The sequence below is a fragment of the Harmonia axyridis genome, chromosome 4, assembly GCF_914767665.1.
Source record: "Harmonia axyridis chromosome 4, icHarAxyr1.1, whole genome shotgun sequence".
NCBI classification, from domain to species: Eukaryota; Metazoa; Arthropoda; class Insecta; order Coleoptera; family Coccinellidae; genus Harmonia; species Harmonia axyridis.
Genome location: NC_059504.1, coordinates 14,863,458 through 14,885,649, shown reverse-complemented (window position 1 = coordinate 14,885,649; position 22,192 = coordinate 14,863,458). Strand labels below are relative to the sequence as shown.

At 33.2% G+C, this 22,192-nt stretch overlaps 4 protein-coding genes across 4 annotated transcripts in view; 3 read left to right on the top strand and 1 right to left on the bottom strand.

Moving 5' to 3' along the window:
* Positions 1 to 277: 277 nt before the first annotated feature.
* Positions 278 to 12,518, bottom strand: LOC123677975 (exostosin-3). The gene is made up of 6 exons (XM_045614733.1): positions 11,319 to 12,518; positions 10,426 to 11,217; positions 8,516 to 8,743; positions 6,919 to 7,306; positions 1,892 to 2,228; positions 278 to 1,028 (listed from the first exon to the last, which is right to left on the bottom strand). The coding sequence occupies exons 1-6, from the start codon at positions 12,250 to 12,252 to the stop codon at positions 924 to 926; spliced, it is 2,784 nt and encodes a 927-aa protein (XP_045470689.1). The 5' UTR covers positions 12,253 to 12,518; the 3' UTR covers positions 278 to 923.
* A 595-nt stretch (positions 12,519 to 13,113) lies between these two features.
* LOC123678290 (zinc finger protein 64-like) lies at positions 13,114 to 17,839 on the top strand. The gene is made up of 2 exons (XM_045615266.1): positions 13,114 to 13,265; positions 16,496 to 17,839. Exons 1-2 carry the CDS (start codon positions 13,237 to 13,239, stop codon positions 17,610 to 17,612), a joined length of 1,146 nt encoding a protein of 381 aa, XP_045471222.1. The 5' UTR covers positions 13,114 to 13,236; the 3' UTR covers positions 17,613 to 17,839.
* Positions 17,840 to 19,767: 1,928 nt separating this feature from the next.
* Positions 19,768 to 20,760, top strand: LOC123677614 (transmembrane protein 256 homolog). Its single transcript, XM_045614251.1, has 3 exons — positions 19,768 to 20,033; positions 20,085 to 20,354; positions 20,434 to 20,760. Exons 1-3 carry the CDS (start codon positions 19,932 to 19,934, stop codon positions 20,575 to 20,577), a joined length of 516 nt encoding a protein of 171 aa, XP_045470207.1. The 5' UTR covers positions 19,768 to 19,931; the 3' UTR covers positions 20,578 to 20,760.
* Positions 20,761 to 21,266: 506 nt separating this feature from the next.
* LOC123679148 (midasin) overlaps positions 21,267 to 22,192 on the top strand; it is a 159,712-nt gene continuing 158,786 nt past the window's right edge. The window contains exons 1-3 of the mRNA XM_045616568.1: positions 21,267 to 21,525; positions 21,582 to 21,832; positions 21,923 to 22,141. Coding sequence (XP_045472524.1) covers positions 21,439 to 21,525; positions 21,582 to 21,832; positions 21,923 to 22,141 — 557 coding nt within the window. The 5' untranslated portion in view covers positions 21,267 to 21,438. The remainder of the gene's footprint in view (positions 21,526 to 21,581; positions 21,833 to 21,922; positions 22,142 to 22,192) is intronic.

The following is a 22,192-nucleotide window of genomic DNA, read 5'->3' as shown; positions in this document are numbered from 1 at the left end:
TCCTAAAAAATTGGGAGCCAATAGGTTCTTCATGTTTATTCCGTTCTCTTTGAATCTTCAGCATTCAAGACTATAATGTAAATAACAAAAAATTCAGTTTGATCCCATGTTTATTTTCAATTACTGAAAACAAGAAAGTTGGTTCCTTCAGGATACATAATTTTTCATGTTATTGAGTGGATCTTAAATTTGTACTCTTTTTGTTACTCTTTCACCTTAAATTCTTGAAGAATGTTTCAAACAGTCCAAAAGGAAGGTAATGAAGGGCAGAAAATGGTAAAATTATAAAATCATCGTTTTATTATCCGAATTTTTACATACAATTAAAATACATCAAATCAAGATTTAAAAAGGGACATATTTCCTAAAATTACTCTCAATAAATTATAGTTTCTCATGATGGCACATAATAAAAATATTTAAGATAAAATAATCACAATCAAACTTTGTATAACGGGTAATTAAATACATGAATATACACAACAAATTAAAATATAAATGTAAAATAGTCTTAGCATGAAACATTTCTTATTCAATCAATAATAATTATGATAAGAAAATATAATTTTACTACATGTCTTATTGAGCAGATACTCCCCTATGTTTACAGAGTTAGACAAAATATGGAACCAAGATACTTGTTTCTCTACAAAAAATAGAGTTATTAAGAATTACATAAATAGTTTTTTTCAAATGATAATCCCACTTGAAAAAGCAAGTCACGTGTTTTTGTTGTGAAATTATATAAACAAATTTCGGACTTATATTATAATTAAATTAGGTAACTACACTATTTATATTTTTGTACAACTCCGTAGATTTCATAGAAGAAATAAATTATAAAGTACCCACGGTTTCAACATTAAGAGATCATAATAGCCTTTTACCTAAAAATTGTTTATTGTAGGTTGCTATTCATCTTTTCATATAAATTTAAAACATTTTTGTTTGTCATGGGGTATCCGAGTCTTGAATAGAATCGAATCTGCTCTGTATTGCGTGTTTAATAAAGGAGTGTATCCAAAAACCTGAAAAAAATTCAGAAATTTCAGAAAAGGCCTTCTTATATACCTAATGATAATGAATATAGGTTGTTCCGAACTGAAATTTGAATTGAATGAAACTAATAGACTAATTATAGGTTTCTTCCTCAGAGTAATAAACATAGAGGGAGCATATGTCATTTTTCAGTAAGCAAATTTTGTCCCCAACATGAACGATCACATTCGACATGTTGCGTGTAGAAATGAAAACATATCAGTGATACGATATTCCACTCAGTTCGCGAGTATCTTCACGAAGAACGCACTTCTTATGTCCCATAGTTAATCAACAATTCATATCAACACAAAATATATTGAAAAAAAAAACCTAAATACATCAGAAATTCAGAAAACAAACTTCAGGCTCGCCAAACGACGTGAAACAACCGATGACACTAGGAGACCAAAAGTTGCCAAAGCTTGGATTTCAGCCGGCAGATACAGAAAATAATAAATATTCTGCTCATTAGAAATTCGACAATTAGGAAAAATATCAGATTCCAAATATTCAAATTTGCATATTTAATCGCGAATAACTCAAATAAATATATTTCATTCAATATAATATACATTCATAACGATATAGTAAAATTGTGGATTTGAGAATATATCACAACCCGACAACGTAATCTAACCATGTTGGGGACATGTAAAATTGCGTATACTTCCTCTATCTATGTTTATTACTCTATGGTTTCTTCAATTCATGGAATGCCAAAAGTAAATATAATATGTATACGTATATATTCTTTGGTCTTCAAGGATGTAATTTGCTCATGAATGAATGAGCGCTCAAGAGCTTCTGACTCCAAACAAGTGTTTATATTGATTTTTTCTTTATCACTTACCTGAGAAAAGAAATTGATGCACTTATGCCTCTCTTGAAAATGGGTGTCATCTTCAGACAAGCTCTGTGGACATCCAGGACATCTGAATGTCCACCTAGAAGTCACTTTAACAGGAGGCTGCCTTGTAATGTGACTAACCAAGAAGTTCATGGCTATGTCTTCACAGTTCATGTATTCATCAACTTTGTCCCTAATGGCTTGAGGCAGCCATTTCCAGTATAAATGAAGGTAATGTCTGTGCAAAAAAGCTGCCCCTGTCAGGACCATACTCAGTTCACAACTGTAGTTCGAGTTATACAACCAACTGTTCTGTGTGTTTATGTCCCAAGCGTGGTACCTTAAATGCATAGCATAGAATCAGTTCAAACTGAAATCACAAATAGAGTTTCACACAGAAGGAATAATTTTTCATTTTCATCTTTGTGTCTGAGAATTGTCTTAAAGGATCGGGCTTGACTAATTGATGAAGAATTCGAAGTTAAAATCGATTCTGTTCGTCGCCTATACAATAACTAATTTGGATCTGATATATAATGGTATAAATCAATCTAAAAGGGAGAAAAACCGAACCTTCCAAGGATTTTCCAATAGGAAAAATGGTTATAAGGGCAACACTGTATTATTATTTCAAATTTCTTTTATCGGTTCCCTTCAGTAGGTTGTCATTTAATCAATAGTTCATAGTTCATAGTTTATTTATTTCCCTCAAAAAACCTTACAGGGCATGTCAAAATAATTGTATAGCATACAAGAGTAAAAATAACTTACACAATATACATATATATATACATGTATAAAACAATTCGACATATAACATATAGAGACATACAGTCTGACCGACTAGAACCGATGAGACATAAACTCATCTATCGAATAAAAGACATTCCTGGCAAGCAGCGACTTGACCATCCTCTTGAAAGCTTCATCTCGAAGTGAGGTGACCCCTTCTGGAAGTTTATTATACATTTTCACTCCGTGGAAAATGTAGTTATTCTGTGTCCTCTTCAGTCGATGCATGGGGATAACAATTTTGTCTCTGGTTCTTGTTTGGTGGTCATGTACAGCGGAGTGCTTCAAAAGGGTGTTCTTATGTTTATGGACATACAGGAGGCACTCGAGAATATGACAGCATGGAGCAGTGAGTATGCCATATCTCTTGAAATACGGCCTGCAGCTGGTCATCTGATCAACCCCAAACATCACTCTTAGGGCATATTTCTGCTTTATGAAGATCCTATCAGCATCGGGAGACGACCCCCACAGGATTATACCGTAGGTCATTCTTCCATGGAATTGCGTGAAATAGGTGAGAAGCGCTTCTTTCTCAGTCAGTAAGTTCCTGATCTGTCTTATGGAGAATATAGCAGTCGAAAGCTTCTTACATAACTCATTTATATGTTGTGTCCAAGTCAAATTCCCTCCAATTGTTACTCCCAGTAGATTAATATTTTCAATGTTGTGGAATTTTGTAGTTATTACTAATTCCTGTGTTTTGTCCGTATTAACTTTCAACTCATTGTTGTTAAACCATTGAACAGCCCCTTCCATAGAATTAGCTGACTTATTTAGGAGTAACTTTCTATCAAGGAAAGATACACGCTTCAACAACTTTTAGAAATATTTTAATTGTTTTATCAAAATCTTCATCAAGTTAGAAAGTGAATTTTTTTTACATTATACAAGAGTACCAGTACTTGGTACCACTTGCAAAACTGTCTACAATACGACAAATAGTGAGTCGATTAACCAAATAATGTCTCCCATGAATTCTTCTTGAATTTCTCTAAGTATTCACAAATGAGCACTGATTTTGATGAAACAATTTAACAATTACTCTACGTTCCTCCTTCTTCGATGGACTCTCAAGGAATATATGTACTGACAGTGTTATATCAATGTTACCAAAAAATAAAATTTAATAAATCATTGCTTCTGGGTGAAAGGCTTTTACTGTCACCGAGTTTATTAAGTATAAGGAATAATAACGCTGTAACAGAGAACTATTGGCTGACAGCATTTTTCTCTGTGGTTTACTTGTAACAAAGGTTCCTGAAAATCCATTATTTTTCCAATAGATGTAGTTAGAAATATTTCGTACTACAAAAACTTTTCTGACAGTTTTGTGATTAGTTGGCTCAGTTCAGTTTGAGCGCGCGTCAAAGATGGATACTAGCAAAGAGTAAATACGCTATAGTTTACAGTTTTTCTTCGATAAAATGCATGCCAGGTGGTTGAAAAAGTAAATAGTGGTCTTGATACTGTAACAGTCAATCACGCGTAATTTTGGTTTCGTCGATTCTGTTCCGGTAATTTCGATGTCAAAGATGTACCACGCACTGGAAGGCCAATTGTCGAAAATATCGATAAAATTATGTACATTGTCTAGTCCGACCGCTATGTAAACACTGTTTCGATTGCCAAAAAAACCGCTTGGAACCATTTGCATAAGGCTGGTCTCAAGAAGAAGCTCGATGTATGGGCTAACGCAAAAAATGTCATGAACCGAATTTCCATCTGCGAATCGCTGCTGAATCGCAACAAAATCGACCCATTTTTGAAACGGTTACGACAACGTCAAGCGAAAACGGTCGTGGTAGAAACGCGGTGAACCTTCGGAAACGGTCGCCAAGCTAGGATTGACCGCTGTGTGTTTGGTGGAATTGGCTGGAAATTATCTACTATGAGCTGATCCCCTACGGCACAACTGTTAATTCGGAACTGTGCTATCAACAATTGGACCGTCTGAAGAAAGCAATCGCCCAGAAGCGGTCTGCTTTGGCCAAGAGGAGGAGAAAACGCCAGGCCACACACATCGATAGTGATTTGCCAGAAGCTTGGTTTGAGGTTCTTATGCAGCCACCTTGTAGTCCGGACCTGGCACCAAGTGATTACTATCTGTTCCTGTCCTTGGCGAATAATTTTGCAGGTGAAAAATTCGCTTCAACAGAGGCTTGCGAAAATCGACTGTCTCAATTATTTGTCAATAAGGATGAGGACTTTTATGAGAGAGGCATAATGATATTACAACAAGTTATCAAACATAGCGACGCATATTTGACCTCAATCGGATCATTCTAATTATGGTAATTAAAGCCTTAATTTTCATGCAAAAATAATGGAATTCTATTTACTACACCTTATACACTGTGTCCGTAAAGTATGAAACAAATTCATTTTTAGCTAAACAGGCCATTTTAAGAAATAATCCTGAAACACGTCGATTTCTTATTTTAATTTACCGCGTATTTTAAAATAATAATCTAATATACAGGGTGAATTACTTTCGAGCAATGACGTCACCTTCGTTTTTTTCAAATGGAACACACCCATTTTGTCTCAATTTTCCAATTACTCTATCTGAGGTGATTCCAACAATGTATCACATATCACATATATCGGTTTTCCTCAGAGCCTGCTTTTGAGCAGACACTGCATGAATAGTTTGAAATGTCGACGAGAATGTCATTCAGTTGTATTTACTCACAAAATAATAAACGGTGTCATTAAAGATCCTTGCATTCTCGAAAAACTAAATTTTGCTATTCCAAGACCAGCCTCTAGAGTTAGAAATACATTTTATATGCCGACACCTCGAACGAATACATTGAAGTATTCACCTCTTTATAATTTGTGTGATGCCTGTAATACTATAAGTTCTCACTTGGATATTTTTAATTGTTCCATTTTAAATATCAGATCACATTATTTTGACTGACTGAGCATTTTTGTTATCTTTTTTTTTCTCAGAATATGTAATATTAATGTATACTTTATTTTTCATATGTTCCTTGTTCTGTAGTTGGGTTTAAACCTGTAGAACATTGTATATATTAAATAAATAAATAAATAAATAAAATCACATGTTGATTCCAATTGGTACAGGGTGGACAAAAATACAATAGTTTTGTGTGTGCTCATAAAGTAATGCGTAATATTCTTTATCTACTCCTATTGAATTATATATTCATTATTCAACTGCTTTTGAGCAATTAATAGTATCTATTAACAAACAGCCGTGAGTTATAATAACTCACTGCTATAACTCACTATAATAAATCGGAAAATATGGATCTGTGCTTCTATACTTCTCTGCTTCTATTCGATTGGCCGAAAGGGAACATTCCATTATTGTTATTGAGGGGAGGAATGTCCGAGGGAATGTCACTCTTGACGTTTTCAAATTAAGTTGATATCTAATTATTGTGAATGTTTTGCTGAAAACGATTAATTCAGACAATGAAGATGAAATATTATATAGGTATACATTTCCAAAAGACAAACAGCTAATGTTACCATATAGAATTAATTGTCCGAAAAAATATGAAGGAGTTTGAAAAAATTTTCAAGATTGGTGTAGCAGTAAGATCATTAAGTCATCGTTTACAGGGAATATTTTTTGGTATATTTTAATGCATTTTTATAGGCAACTATTGAGGTTTTTCTATAAAGTTCTATGTCTGTACTCAATACTGGATTCGAGCTAGCCGAAGCTAGTTCGATTGTGATTGGTGGCACTAAGTTTCCATCTCTCTTGTACGGGATCGAGCACATATGTTTATTTCCCGTTCCATCTGTCTATATTCAAAGTCTGTATTTTTTTCTTAGTATTTATTGATATAGTCGTAGATAAAGTATAGTATTCAACTTGCGGTAATGGTCATAACTCACTTGATGAATTACAGCACTCGCCTGCGGCTCGTGCTGCAAACTTCATCTGCGTGAGTTATGACCTACATTACCGCTCGTTGAATAATATACTATTATTTGTTAAATTAACAATATTATCAAAAAAACTTATTGTCACAAAATGGGGGTGTTCCATTTAAAAAAAAATGACGGTGACGTCATTACTCGAAAGTAATTCACCCTGTATATTATATTATTATTTTAAAATACGGTAAATTAAAATAAAAAATCGACGTGTTTCAGGATTATTTCTTGAAATGGTTTGTTCAGCAAAAAATGAATTTGTTCCAAACTTTACGGACACAGTGTATATCAAGTAATGTATGTTATTATAAAATTACCTTCCAGGAAATCCGACTATCCTGTGTCTATGTTCCCTCCAAACCCTGAAGCCGAAAAGTATCTCATCGTGCCTCAGATGTGCATCGTCATCTACTGACAATATAGCTTCAGTTTTCAAGTTGTCCAACGGTAGAAACCTGTTGTTCAACGAATTTCTGGCAGCGTTAACCACGTGCACAGGCGCCCCAATATCTGGCCATTTGAGCTCGGCACTAGGTGGTTTTGGAGAGTTCCACACAACCACTACAGAGTGTAGGTAGGGAAGACCTCTGAGACGTGCTATTGAATCGAGGAGAACTTGCTCCCTTTCGTAGGTCAAGAGGAGAACAGTGAATTGCTCCCTAGGCTGGTTGCCACCTAAGGATTCCGAAAATTCCTTTCCCGCACCTGAAATTAAGATATATATTTTTTACTACACTAATATTGGATGCGGTCTATACTTTGGTGTCGATTACTATGAGAACTTGACGTTTTTGGAATGGGTAGTACAGGGAGGGACATTCCTTTCAGTATGGAATGATTTTTAAGAAAGGATTATTCAAAAATGTCAGGTTTCCATGGTTCACCATGTATATAAATAAATATTCATTTTTATAGGGGTAATTAACAAAAACAACAATACATATACATTTTATTGAATCCTGAAATTGTATAAGGTTTCACAGAGGCCCAAAAGAGTTGAGAAGAAAATATCCTTTTGCCCGCATTAAAGAAAACTTTTTTCATAAATAATTAACATTTGCATGTCTATTTCTGGACTGATTTCTAACAAATGTTTAGTTTCAAGGATAATTACCTCAGAGTAATAAATATTTATAGAGGGAGCATATGCCATTTTCAGTAAGCAAATTTTGTCCCCAACTTGAACTATCAAATTTGGCATGAAGCGCGCGAAAATGAAAGCATATCAGTGATACGATATTTCACTCAGTTCGCGAGTTTCTCCACAAAGAACACACTTCTTATGTCCCAAAGTGAACCAACGTTTTATATTAACTCATAATATATTGAAGTAATTTGCCAAACCTTGGATTTCAGCAGGTTCATACAGAAAATAATAAATATTCTGCTTATTATAAATTCGGCAATTAGGAAAAATATCGGATTCCAAATATTCAAATTTGCATATTTAATCAGGAATCACTCAAATAAGTATATTTCATTCAATATAATATACATTCATAATGATATAGTAAAATTGTGGATTTGAAAATATATCACAATCCGACAACGTAATCTAACCATGTTGGGGACATGTAAAAATTGCGTATACTTCCTCTATCTATAATAATTACAAAGCTGCAAACCTTGAAGTTATTTTTGAGGTTATGATTGTTTATATTTTCATGAATATTTGGATATTAATATATTCAAACCTAATATGATTCATACTTTCATTTCTGATAAATTCCTTCTAGGTTAATTTCGAGTCAAGGAAAAATCTCAAAAATAAGCATCTGTGCCCTAATATTAAAAGCCAATAATTAAATGTTGCTGTTATTAATTTGCATTACATTGCATTTACATATAACAAGCTTTGAACTAATGATGAAATTTTCCTGATGATGAATATTTTTTTAGATCTTTTCTACTTACCCCCTTGTCCTTGTCCGATAGGTCTGAATCCTCTTCCGGATCCTAAGAATTTTGCATCAGATGGCAGCCAAGGATCGGTAGGCAGAGCAGGATAAAGTCGAAAAGGATCACCCCAATCATTCCAAAGCTCATGACCTTGAGTCAAAATCAAACTATAATTTCTTCTATAGGATAGACTATCAAATGGTGGTTCTATCGGACCTAAACTCTCTTCTTGCTCTCCTTCAACTGAAAAATACATAATTCAATTAACCCTAGTTCTTTGGAGGTTGTCTCGGATAATGATTATCAGAATAATCTTCCAATCTTCGAAGCATCCAATTCTTCACTTGTACTTTTTTAGATTTTGTAAATTTTGTTTCCTTTCTTTGCAGTTTTAGAATGTAAAATTAATTTAGTATCACGTACAGGTTAATACACTTTGTCAGTATATATTACCTGTGTGATAAACTATGTTTGTTTGTTGAAGTTCTCGAATAAACTTATTATTAAAACCTAACCTAACCTAACCTACTTCAACAGTTTCAAACGGCTTTTGCCGGAATGGATTATTATTTGTTTTCTTACTTGCCAGTATACCCCCTTCATCAATTTTATGTAGAATTTCATATGCAGTAAGTGCAGTGTTTTTATTGAAAGAAGGACGTAAATTAGAAAATTTTGATTTTTAAAATGTTCCCTGTTAATGAAAGTTGTACCATTGTATTTTTGAAGATATTTCTTCCTGTTTCAAATATACTTGAATGCCTCTTCCTTCATAAGGAAATATTAAAAAATTTCCTAGAAGGGTACTTGAATAATTATAGAAATAACGAATAGTATTCACCGTCTTCACAACGTAACCCATTTATTTCACGAACTTGAGTAGTTTTTTCATGTTTTAGTTTCAAATAAATATAATCACTAGCTATCGTATACAGGGTGAGTCAAGAGTGCTCGATAACTTTGGGCTAGGAGAATTATTCAAATTTTAACAGAATCGATGGTACTCAGTGCATTAGCTTCAATTATTTTCGATTCCAGAGACTGATCCGATACCACCCTATTTTTTAAATGAGAATGCACAATTTTCGAAATGACTGCATATTTTCAACTGAAAAAGTCTCATCAATATTTATTGCTCATATGATTTGCTCAAATGTCTGCAAACTTTTTTCAAATCGAACTGCACCTTATTTCAATCATATTGAGATTATTAAAAAAAGTTTGCAGATCATATGAGTGATTAATATCGATGAGACTTTTTCAGCTGCAAATATGCAGTCATTTTGAACTCCTTAGGAGAATTCAGACTAAGTTTTTGTTTGTTCACGTGATCTCCATTTCCTTTTTAAAAATAATTTTTTTCAAATTTGTTGATAATTTCTTTGATTTGGATTATATTCAATTGTAATTATTTCTAAGTATTAAGTAGAGTTGAGTAGTTTGAAACTATATGCATGGAAAATATACTGCAAACCCCGTACAAAACATGAAATGCAAAGCATTTTGAAAACTATTCATTTCACACTACTCACTAGGGTCTTCGTTGGGCGAAAAAAGTAGGGCATAGGACTTTTTTTAGAGGTCATTTTTCTTAAAATTGCAGTGTCTGAAGAGTGATCCGTAACTTTGCAGAAAACAAAAACCGAAAGGCTGTACACTATGGACATACCTTAATAAAACTTAATACTCGCTTGCACCCGTAGTTAGAGTCAGAAATCAAAAGAAAGGAAGGTAAGGCCTGGATGGGCATAACGCTTTTTCCTTACGTGACGATTTCTGCCAGTTTTCTCATACCGCAAATTTTCAATTTCAAACTGCAAAAAATTATATTTTATGGAGAATTTTCTCAAGATTTCGAAAAGAAAACACCGAAATAAAATTTAAGATATCCAATTACAATTAAGTTTCACTTAATATCTACTCACCAGCAGTACTTATAAAGAGTGGCTGAAAAGTTTCATTAAACACAGATGTTGCGGAAACAGTATCAACTGGTAAAGGTGGAATATTAAGCCTATCCCTCAATACTGCAACAATAGTATCTAGCGTACTCTGGACTGAAGCTAAATACTTTTCCCAGATCAACCTGCATTGCCGTCTCATCAACAGAACATCCTCGTCAGGTATGGTCCTCAACAAGAAGTGAAGTTCCGTTATTCTAGCTTTGGGCAAGAAAATTGCCGCTCTACGCCATTGAACTACCTCATCATAAGCTAGACGAATCTGATCACCACCTAATATAACGGGAATGGCGCCAGACCTCAGTGCCTCATAGAGTCTTGCCTGTAATAAGCTTGTAGAAACCAGTTCGGTGCTGGGAGCGAATATCAGTACAAAAGTGGATTCTTTTAAGATCGCCTTCCTAGAGCCGTCAGTACCACATAAAGCCCAATCCTCGGGTCCTACATTACTGTTATCGTCATTAGCCAGGCTACAGCCAAATTCAAACAAGAACTTGTCAGAAGTGCCAGTGTTTAATAATCTTTTCAAATGTTCTATCACAAAGGTATCCAGTTCAGAACGTTCAAAATTTTTTTTTGAACTGGATTTCATTTCTCCTTGAAAAGTTAATAAGTATTTTCTTCTCGCCGGGAGCATTGAACTGCATTCCTGCCAAACATCACCACCAGGTGGTCCCAACACGGGAGTAACGATCAAGTCAAAGCCAGGTCGAAAATTCACATAAGAGAAGGTTGACTGGACTATAATAGCTCGCCCTGAAACAAAAGAAACATGAGGTATGTGATTGTTTAAAATGAGAGTATTATCAACTAAAAACAAAAAAGAAACCACTAGTAGTTGTAGTCCTTCAACCTACCTGTATCTACAGATTCGAAAATATTTCCTGCTTGCACAGTCAAATCTCTACGGGATAAATTCAAAAGAATGTGATTTCTTCCATCACCCCCCCAATATTTCAACTTCCTCAAAGCCTTGGAATCAATTAACGGAACATCATTACTGGCATTCGAATTAATGCTTTCACTATTTTTCAAAGCTTCACCAATAAGGACTAAATAAACACAAGCTTCTTTAGGATCATTTGTGAGATGGGGGTTATAGCCAAGAGCTTGTTTTAATGTTGTTTTCAAAAATCCATCTACATCCCAACCCTTCTGCAGTATTCTTAACTCATCAGGTTCATACAAATATACAGGAAAACCTGAAGTTAAAGAGCAACGAGAATGATCAAAACAAGAGAACATCCTACACTTTTGTGATATGGTAGTTAATGGAAACTTCAATTCTTCCATTACATTATCAGGTAATAATCTTACAGGTAAAGCTAGGTCAGGAGTATTTTGTTCTAATGCTTCTCTTTGTGCAACTTGAGCTTGCTCTACAGAAATTTTAAGTTTATTAAGATTTGTTTGTTGGTGTGCTAATTCTTGTTTTAATTCCTCAATGGATTTCATATAAGTCTGTATTTCTGCCAATAGCTTTTGCCTTTTGGATTCCATATCTCTTAGTTCACTCAAAACTGAGCCTTTAATTCTTAATAATTCTTCTATGTTAACTTTTAAATCAGAATCATTCATTTCAATTAACTCATCTGGTAAGTCTAAGTGTGAATGTGCATTATGAGTAATCGTACCAATATTTCTTTCTATATTTGACAAATAAAAATGTGTAAATAATGGGGTAAGAATTAAAATAACTAACACCATTAAAACAATTCGTGAGAGACGCATATGAGTTGGCCATTGACACACTTCTCCGCGTTTCTCCCCATACTGAGAATATTTGAACATATCGACTACTAAGATTTAAAAAATATTATTAAATCAAAATTCTTCAATGATGATACTTCTCAGAGTTGGAAAAGAGAATTTGCTCTTCAGCATGATTTGTGTATGAGTAATATACATATCTAAGGCGAAGTAGAGATGTGTAATCTAAGATATATTTGAATTAAACGAATATTTCAAATCATTTTTTGCTGTATAAAGGATTAAAAGTTACTTTTCACTTGTTTGGTTCAAAAACTTGTTTTGGTTATTGATAAACACTTGAAAATGACAGCTAATATTACCAATCATCAGTGTTGCCAATCGGCTGATTTTAATCCGATTTTCAATCCTTTGAATATTTTATTTTTATTGGAATAAACTGTCTTGTAATTTTTTTTCCTACAACTGCTATGAAAAGTAGCGTATTGTTCATACCTTACTCAATTTCAAAACTATGTATTGCTCATACTGTGGGAATATACATATACATGTATTTAGTGTTCTGTGCTGTCAACGAAGGCCATTTTGATTTGAATCAAGTCCATTACTTGAATTATTGAAATTTGTGCTGTTGTAGGAAAAGTATAAAAAAAGTTGGCTCATTATACTATTCCTGTATCAGAAAAAATCAGTTCACGACAAGAATTCCAATATTTCATTATCTTTAAGAATATTGCAAATCAACATAAGCGCTACGCCACATGGTGACAATCAGAGTAACTGAAAATATTGACATCATAGAAAAAACATAAAGAAATCTTTATTTGTCTCTGGTCTATGGTCAAAGTCGTTACTCGTTATGTTTTGCCAAAGACTAAGTAATCTGTGGTTTTGCTGAGATTCCATCACAGACTTAGTAACATAGAGAAAGGAGTTATTTGTCTATGCTTAGTAATCTGTGATTCTATAATCATTTCTGGTATTTCTGCTCGATTTAATTCCATTATCATTTTAAACTTTCCAAGTTAATATTTTAGGATTTAGTATCATATATATTGTTCCAAAATGAAAGTGGATGCAAGTGAAATAGATGAGTATGTACCTTATTATGAATATAGATGTTATGAACAGGTGGCGTAACAATAATAAACTTCATATGAATGTATCGAAATTCAAAATGTAGCGTAGTGTTTTACTCGCGGTAGAAGGAAGTGTATCTATTAGATTACAACATTGGGGATATAGATCTTCCTCGACTTACTGAAATCAAGGACCTGCGTTTGGTGTTTCATCTTAAGTTGGAAAGGAAAAGTGTTTTTCCTTTAATCATAATAGGATGAATTTCCGTCAAGTAGAGACTGAATAGACTGTATCCACATAAGGGATATGTATGTATGTATGTATATTGTCTTTATTTCCAACTAAACTTACATCAATTAGAGAAAAACAAACAAAAATACAATTGATATACGTGTTGAGCAAGAAATATGGCGAAGTCCAGATGAGTCCCCTAGGAGACTCCCTGATCCACTCAACCATTGAATCGACAGTGCTTCATTCTGAATAATAGGAAAAAATTAACAAAAAGAGAAGGATAAAGAGAAAAAAAAAAAATTAATAACACATTCTTATCCATGTACAACCAAAACATTCCTTCTGTATCCGGGATAGAGAGGCATTCATCGCAATTAAGTTATGTTTGCATTGACAATAATTTCCTTATAACATTTCCTGAAAGCTGCTCTAGATAGTTTCATCAAAGATTCAGGGTGACTATTGAAGAATCTTGCAATATTGAAAGAGAAACCTCTTTCAAAGATCGAGGTTTTATGATATGGGGGAGTGATTTTTCCCCTGAACCTAATATTAAGATTATGCACGTGCGTTCGGAAGATGATTTTCTTATAAAGGTAAGGTGGGCGTTGGAAAAAAACAATGTCTCTATAAAAACATGCACAATGCAGTTTTCTCCTTTCTTCCATACTCAACCATCCTGCCTCCCCGAGTCGTGGAGAAACTGATTCGAACTTCCTCACACCATAAATCAGTCTCAGACATGCATTTTGAATCATTTGAATTCTTTTCTTATCATAGTAAGAGAGGCAGTTCCCATAAACAACATCGCAGTGATTGAACATAGACAAAACCAATGAATCGCAGAGTAAAATTTTAAGTTTACGTGAAATGAATTTTCGGATCTTATAAATGTATTTTATTTTAATATATGCTCTCTTTATGCACTCTGTGACATGAGAACCAAATCTGAGGAAGCTATCAAACGTCACACCCAGATTCCGAGCTGTTTCCTTTACTGGCAGTTTGACACCATCTACTTCAACACTCACCAAGTTTTTCACCCTTACAACCTGTGACTTAGGTCCCATGTGATTTTATTATCAAGATTCAAGTCGAAAAGCCTTGAATGCATGCCATCAAATTCCTTCATGGTCTTCTGGGTGGTAGGATTGACTGCGTTGAGTTGCTGAGTAAACTAGAATTTCTCGTACCTCGTCCAAATGATATAACTAGATACCTTTTCTATATTAATACAACTAGTCCTAGAACTAATTTGCTTTTGCAGTCCCCACTGAGATTTGCCTGTTCTGTTGTTAATTCTATAGCAGAAAGATGTGATCTGCACTCTCATTTTCTTGATTATATGTGTGATTTGCATTTGAATGAAAACATTTGAAGTTAATATGATCATATATGATGTTATATTATATTTTGATTTCCATTTTTTTCTTTCTTTCTTGTATTTTGTTTTTTTTCCTGGGCCTGAATACTGTTTGCTGAGGTGTATATGAACTGTCTACCTCTCAATTTTTATTGTTCTGTTGGATTGAATTCATGGAATAGTATTGATTTTTTATATTGATTATTATTGGTTTTATCTTTGTTTTGGACTTCATGTAATTGGGTATCAAACCTTCCATTGCAAAATATGATAAGGATAATTTTGTTTGCCGATGACACTTCTATGTTAGCTACTGCTCGTACATTTGATGGCTGGCAGGAGTTGTGTTGCGGGTAAGTTTGCTGCTTTATTGATTGGTGTCATTCAAATATTCTGATGATTAACATCAAGAAGACCCAATGCATTGTACTTTGAGAAGTGGCGAAAGTAAACTAGTTGTTCGCCATTCGCGAGATATCATTTCGTCAGAAGAGCATTGTAAGTTTCTCTGTATCTACGTGGATTCAAACTTGAAGTGCAGCACGCATATCGACTCCATATGCAAGAAGCTCAATAGTTCTTACTATGTTATGAGTAGAGTTAAGGGTTCACTCCCCTAGAGTTCTATGGTTAACATCGACTACAGTTTGGTCTACACTTACTCATCGTATAATATTATACTGTGGGGAAATTCTTTGGATGTTCGTAGGGTTTTTTCAATTTAGAAACGAATCTTACGGATGATCTTTAATATGTCACATAAATCCTCCTGTAGATCGATTTTTGTATTCTTACTGTGACATATAAACATTTAGTTTATATTAAAGAGAATTCAAATAATATAACCAAACTTTCTAGTTTCCTACTGAATATTCCTAAGTTCACCTATACAGGGTTAGAACTATTTAGAGGGGTACTACAGAGAAATCTAAAACCGTTAGAGATACAGGGTGGCATAAATTACAAAAAAGTTGCGTTATGTAGCGATTAGTGTGTTGGTGTTAACAGATCCAAAATTTCTTCAATGGTTCCCGAGATATCTTGAAAAAACGGAAAATCGGGATTTTCTTTTTTTTTCTATATTCTGTTTCTGGAGATAACTTCACGAAATTCGGTAGTAAGTCTGCAAGTTTTCATCACTTTTAATGCATTATTTAAACTAATTCTCTAAAGTGAACATTTACCCAAGTTTTTATATTTTCTATGTTTTTACTACCAAAAATATGGTTTTAACAATTTGCGGATTACATTGTGTAACCCAATATTAAATTAACCCAATATTTCTGAAATAACATACTGATTAGATTGAAATTTAATTTGTTCATTTAAAACAATCACTCGAATATTCATGGCGAATTTCAGGAAGGTCAATTATTCAGAACCCTTCATTCAAATGAACAACCCGTCAACAATGACGTCTTGGTAAATAATATCTCAAATATGTGAAGGTATACATTTCATTGATTTTCAAGAGCTCAATAGAAGCATAAATAAATAGGTTCTTAAAAGATAGCAACACCAAGTCGGTACTTTTCTCAAATTATTTACAAATACAAGTATATACGTAATTCAAATTGAGTGCCGCCCAAATTAAAAGAATTTCGATATTATAATTGAATAACATCATAATGATTTCATTTGTTTCAGGACTATTGAATGTTCAGAATTAGGAGAGAACTTCAAAACTCATCTACAAAAAATAGAAGATGTTGATATATTTGAACAATTCATCGATGAGAATGGCGTTCAAGAGAGGATAGTCTTCTTGGAAAACATTGAAAATGAATCAAGATATCCATCCAAACACAATGATTTTATTGATAATTCTTTAAAAACAGAGGAATTGCCCCAAATTCATAAAGAATCTTTCTATTCCAATATGAAAAAACATAAATGTTACCTGTGTGATTATGCTGCAAATCATAGAAATAGTCTCAAATATCATATAGATTCAGTTCATTTGAATTTGAAAGAACATAAGTGTCACCTGTGCGATTATGCTGCATATCAAAAATCTAGTCTCAAATATCATATAGAATCAATTCATTTGAATTTGAAGGAACATAAGTGTCACCTGTGTGATTATGCTACAAATCGGAGTAATATTCTGAAACGACATATGGGAACAGTTCATTTAAATTTGAAAGAACATAAGTGTCACCTGTGTGATTATGCTGCAAATCTGAAAATAGAGATCAAGAGACATTTCGATGCGGTTCATTTAAAGTTAAAGAAACATAAGTGTCACAAGTGTGATTATGCTACAAATAGTAAAAGATGTTTCAAATGTCATGTAGAATCAGTCCATTCGGAATTGAAGAAAAAGTGTCACCTGTGCGATTATGTTGCAAATCTGAAAATGGATCTCAAAAGACATTTAAATTCGGTTCATTCAAATTTTAAAGAACATAAGTGTCACCTGTGTGATTATGGTGCAAATCGTGAAAAAAGTCTCAAATATCATATAGATTCAGTTCATTTAAATTTGAATCAATATAAGTGTTACCTTTGTGATTATGCTACAAATTGGCAACAGTTTTTAAAAAAACATATAGAATCAGTTCATTTGAAATTGAAGGAACATAAGTGTCACCTGTGTGATTTTGCTGCAAATCGCAAAGATCATCTCAAAAATCATTTCAATTCAGTTCATTTAAATTTGAAGCCACATAAGTGTCACATATGTGATTATGCTGCAAATCGGAAAACGTATCTTGAAAAACATTTAAATAAGTATCATTTAAATTCGAAGAAAAAAGTATAATCTATGTGATTATGCACTTATGGCTCAAAGTTCACCGTCATATGCTAGCGTACGAGCGTTCAACACTATACCAGGAAATATCTTTGCTGCTGATAGTACAAAATACAAAAATTTGTCGCCAGCTCCAGCAATACATGGAAATTTTGGAATGAAGAAAACCTACTTGTTTATTTTGATAAAAATTTAAATTTATTCTTTTAATTGTCAATAAAGGCCTATTATCATTATTTTTTCTTTTTGTTGAAGGCATCGACCGCTACGGTCATTAGCCTCTAACCTAACCATCACCAAACACGTACAACATCTATGACCTAGCCAGGATTTAGAATGTTGTTGTTATTTGGTATTGCTATGTCGATGAGTATTCCTGTCTTTTGATGTTAATCGACTAGCAGTATATCTGGCCTGTTGTGAGGATCTGTTTTATCAGTCAAAACTGTAAGATCCCAGTACAGTTTATAGCATTCGGTTTCCAGTTGGTACTTGTAGTATGGTACTTTCTCAGAATGAATTAGTTTTAATTTGGTTGCCATTTCTTGGTGTAGTATCTTTACTACTGCATCGTGTCTCTCTTTATATTCTTTTCCTGCAAACATTTGACATCCTCCCGTAATATGTTGGATTGTCTCATTCGTTGGACACCCATCGATCGTCAGTAATAGTTCGATCCTTAATGATATGCTTGCAGTAATTTCTCGTTGAGATCACTTGATCTTGGATGGCTAAAAGAAATCCTTCCGTTTCTGGATACATCGCATCTGATGTGAGCCAATAGTTCTACGCTTCAATGTCGACATGATCCTGGTTCACCTCGTTGAAATGTCGTCCATGTATAGGGTCTTTTCTCTCCATTTTTGTAGTTTTTCTTGGAATGTCTGGTTGTTGTATGACAATAATTGCTCCTTGTGCAGTTGTAAAGGTGTTGATTCGTCTGCTTCACACAGTATTTTGTAGACCTCTGACGTGCCTGATTTGTCTATGAAATATGCTCGTAGGCATTCAATTTGCCCATGGCAAGTTCCATAATGTCTAGCAGACCTCTGCCTCCTTTATTCCTTGGCAGTGTCGTCCTCTCAATGCTACTTTTCGGATGGTGCTTGTGTGCTTTTGTCATCAAAATTATATTATAATATAATTATATTATTATTATTTAAGTATTACATGTGTGATAATGCTATAAATCGGAAAGAGATACTCAAAAGACATAGAATCAGTTCATTCAAATTTGAAGAAACATCAGAAAGAGCACCTCAAGAAACATTTAGATTCAGTTCATTCAAACTTGAAGAAACATAAGTACTATGTGTGATTATGCTGCAAATCATAAAAACAGTCCCAAATATATCATATACTATCAATTCATTTGAAATTGAAAGAAGATAAGTGTCTCATGTTTGATTATGCTACGAATAACGAAGCGCATCTTAAACATTTGGAATAGTATTGCTAATCGGTGGATTTTAATCTGATTTGCGGATTTTTTTCGATTCACTGATTGAGGTAATAGATGTCGGCCGGTTTGAAAGATATGGATTTCTTCAATATCATAATTTACTCACTGAGACACTAGGCTTTGAGGCATATTATTGCTATAACGGGCTTATGCATTCTATTGAGAATGCTTTAATGTGATGAAATATGTTGTGATGTTGATTCGTTATGAATCAAGAAATGTTTTCAATCTGGGTTTTATTATGTGCATTAAACATTTCCATTTCAACTCTTTAAGAGTACAATCCTATAAATATTTTATTTTTTTTGTAATAAACTGTTGGAATTATATGTCTTGTAATTGTTTCCCTACATCAGAAAAAAGTCTGTTCAGGACAAGAATTCCAATATTTCATTATCTTTTCGAATATTGCGCCTTCGCTATTGATCTTCTAGATCATAGAAAACTAGTTTTTCTATGTCCCAGATTCAAAATCCTGTAACTCACAATCCACCTACGAAAGGGAACCCCTTTCGTTAAATATTAACGCTAGATGGCATCCTAAGCGAAACCATATTTGAATTATTTCGTTGTAAACCAGAAAGAGCCAGTCAAAAGTTTTCTTTAACATGGAAAATATCCAATTTTTTGAGTTTTTTTAAATAATATATGGTTCTATGAACTAGCGAATTTTTTTCGGATGCATAGAAATATTCACAATTAACCACAAAAAAACTCAAAACTGCTAAATCATAGACTACTAAAATGACAGATAAATATTGAATTTATTTCCGCGTTATTCGGCGTAAATATTTGAATTTTTATTCATATATTTACCGAATTTTCTGAAAATTCACTGGTGGAGACTTTTGTCTGATTTGTAAGGTATGGGATTGAACGATTACGTAAATATAGTATTGGATAATCCCATTTCAAAATACGTCCTTTACGAAAATCCTGTATCGAAAAGTGTAAAATATATCATGACTGTGAGTATTATTTCGATACAGGGTTCCATTTATTTATTTTGATTCCCGTAGGAAAAAAGTTTTGTACCATCCTCAAAACAAATTACAGTGATAACTGAGAAAACTCCCTTGTGGAAACTAGCAAGGGAAAATGGCTCTTTCTTAAGATTAGCAGGTGTTATGGGAGCTTCTGCGGTTGCTTTAGGTGCTTATGGAGCTCACAGGAAGTATCCAGAAGGGAAAGCAGAACTATTGAAACCAGTATTCGAAACGGCTAATAGAATGCACTTTTTTCATTCCTTAGCATTAATGGGTGTTCCTATGTGTAGAAATCCCGCAGTGGTTAGTACTAGGTTATCAGTATAACTTGTTAAATTATTCTCAAATGTTTTTATTCTATTTCATTTTGAATTGTTTTCAGGCTGGATCATTGTTTCTGATGGGAACTATTCTGTTTTCTGGCCCTTGCTACTATTATGCTTTCACTGGAGATAATAAATTAGGGAAATTGGCACCTGTTGGAGGGACTATTTTGATTATAGCGTGGCTTTCTTTAGCTTTTTAAACTTAAGTGAAAAAATTCACGATAATTGAATTTTTGTGATATTTTTTGTAACTGATCGCCATACACTCCTAAAAATATTTTTATTTCTTAATTTTTATGTATAGACATAATATGGAATGTACTTCACGTGGTGTTTTACTGAATAAAGTATCAGTTAGTCGAATAATTATTTGACACCTAAGATCTATATTTATTTACTTTATAAATATGTATTCTAAACTACGTACAAGATAACAAGTCACTATAATAGCCATATATTCTACCATCCATAGACAAATAAATTAAAAAAAAAATTAATTTCTCTATGCTACCATCTATGTGGAGAAAACTGATTTAAATTTTAGTATTATGACACTTGGTTAGATGGCGTCACGTTTGCCCAAATTTCGGACCATAGACTAAAAATATATGTTTTGGGACAGTAGTTTGAAAATTTTAAGTCAGATCGAAGATTAGAAATAATTATGGATTGCCTACATAAGTTATAAGGAATTGAAATTATAATTTTCAGAAGAAATATCATTCAAAATAGTGTTTTGAAAGTCCAGTTATAGAAATATATTATATTATATTTCTATCAGTCTAGATCGTCTATCACTATCGATGATATTATTTTCTATGATTAATTTAATCTGTACAGTTCTACTCTGTTATCTGTGCTGTACAGGTTATGTTTATCTGATAGACGTCAGTTCAAATTGGAAACACGTGCCGGTATTTTCCAAGTTCGTTCGTATATTGACTGTTTCGGAAATATATTCGCCAACCGGAGAATTTTTAGTGTAATTTAAAACGTTCCTTTATATTTAGAGGGATTGTTTCGTGGTGACACTGATTTATTTGTTAAAAAACGGGTCAATTATGGAAGGTTTAAAGGAAGACCCTAGAATATTACCAAAACTTAAAACGTTTTGTGCTTTAAATGAACAATTTAAAATATGCTTTGAAGTGAGTTGGGGATTATTCTATTTTAAAGATAAGTTTAACAATTTTTTTCATTTCAGAAAACCGAAAGGAATAGCAATTTTTTACGTTATCATCTGGATGAAATGCACATACATTATATAGCTCATGAGTTGCTTCATGTACCCCAATACCTTGAGAATATTGCTTCACATTTTAGCGGACTGTTACCAAGACTCCTATCTATAGCAATATTTTTTGACGATGAATTTTATAAATTTGACTATAATCGACATGTTGTAAACACAGTTTTATTAGGAAAAATTCTAAAGTTGAGACCAGACTTATCAAGGTAAGAAAATTATTTTTACTGAATTCAGGAAAATTTTGTGAAACTCTTAATATTCATTTAAAATCATACTATGCACCAATATTGTTTCAGTTACGCATTGAAGTATTTCAATTCATATCCTTCTCCTTTTGATGAGCCAGATGAAATCGAAAGTAAGAGATCTAGAAAAAACTATTCAGTAACAGATATTGAGTTGGTTGAGAGCTGTCTAGTGCTATTGATGAGTGATGTAGAGTTTTATAAAAATAAATGGAATTGGTCCAAATTTATTTGGAAATATTTGAAACATGGAGATAGGAGAGTCAGATGGTGAGTTACAGATACAAATTCGAAGAACAATATTGATATTTTTCATTTGCA

Coding starts and splice junctions, on each gene's coding strand:
- LOC123678290 (XM_045615266.1), top strand. CDS start 13,237: ATGAAAGTGGATGCAAGTGAAATAGATGA. Junction 13,266..16,495: donor GATGCAAGTGAAATAGATGA/GTATGTACCTTA, acceptor CATTTGTTTCAG/GACTATTGAATGTTCAGAAT.
- LOC123677975 (XM_045614733.1), bottom strand. CDS start 12,252: ATGTTCAAATATTCTCAGTATGGGGAGAAACGCGGAGAAGTGTGTCAA. Junction 11,218..11,318: donor TTTCGAATCTGTAGATACAG/GTAGGTTGAAGG, acceptor CTTTTGTTTCAG/GGCGAGCTATTATAGTCCAG. Junction 1,029..1,891: donor GCATCAATTTCTTTTCTCAG/GTAAGTGATAAA, acceptor AATTTTTTTCAG/GTTTTTGGATACACTCCTTT.
- LOC123677614 (XM_045614251.1), top strand. CDS start 19,932: ATGGGATTGAACGATTACGTAAATATAGTATTGGATAATCCCATTTCA. Junction 20,034..20,084: donor GTGTAAAATATATCATGACT/GTGAGTATTATT, acceptor TGATTCCCGTAG/GAAAAAAGTTTTGTACCATC. Junction 20,355..20,433: donor TGTGTAGAAATCCCGCAGTG/GTTAGTACTAGG, acceptor AATTGTTTTCAG/GCTGGATCATTGTTTCTGAT.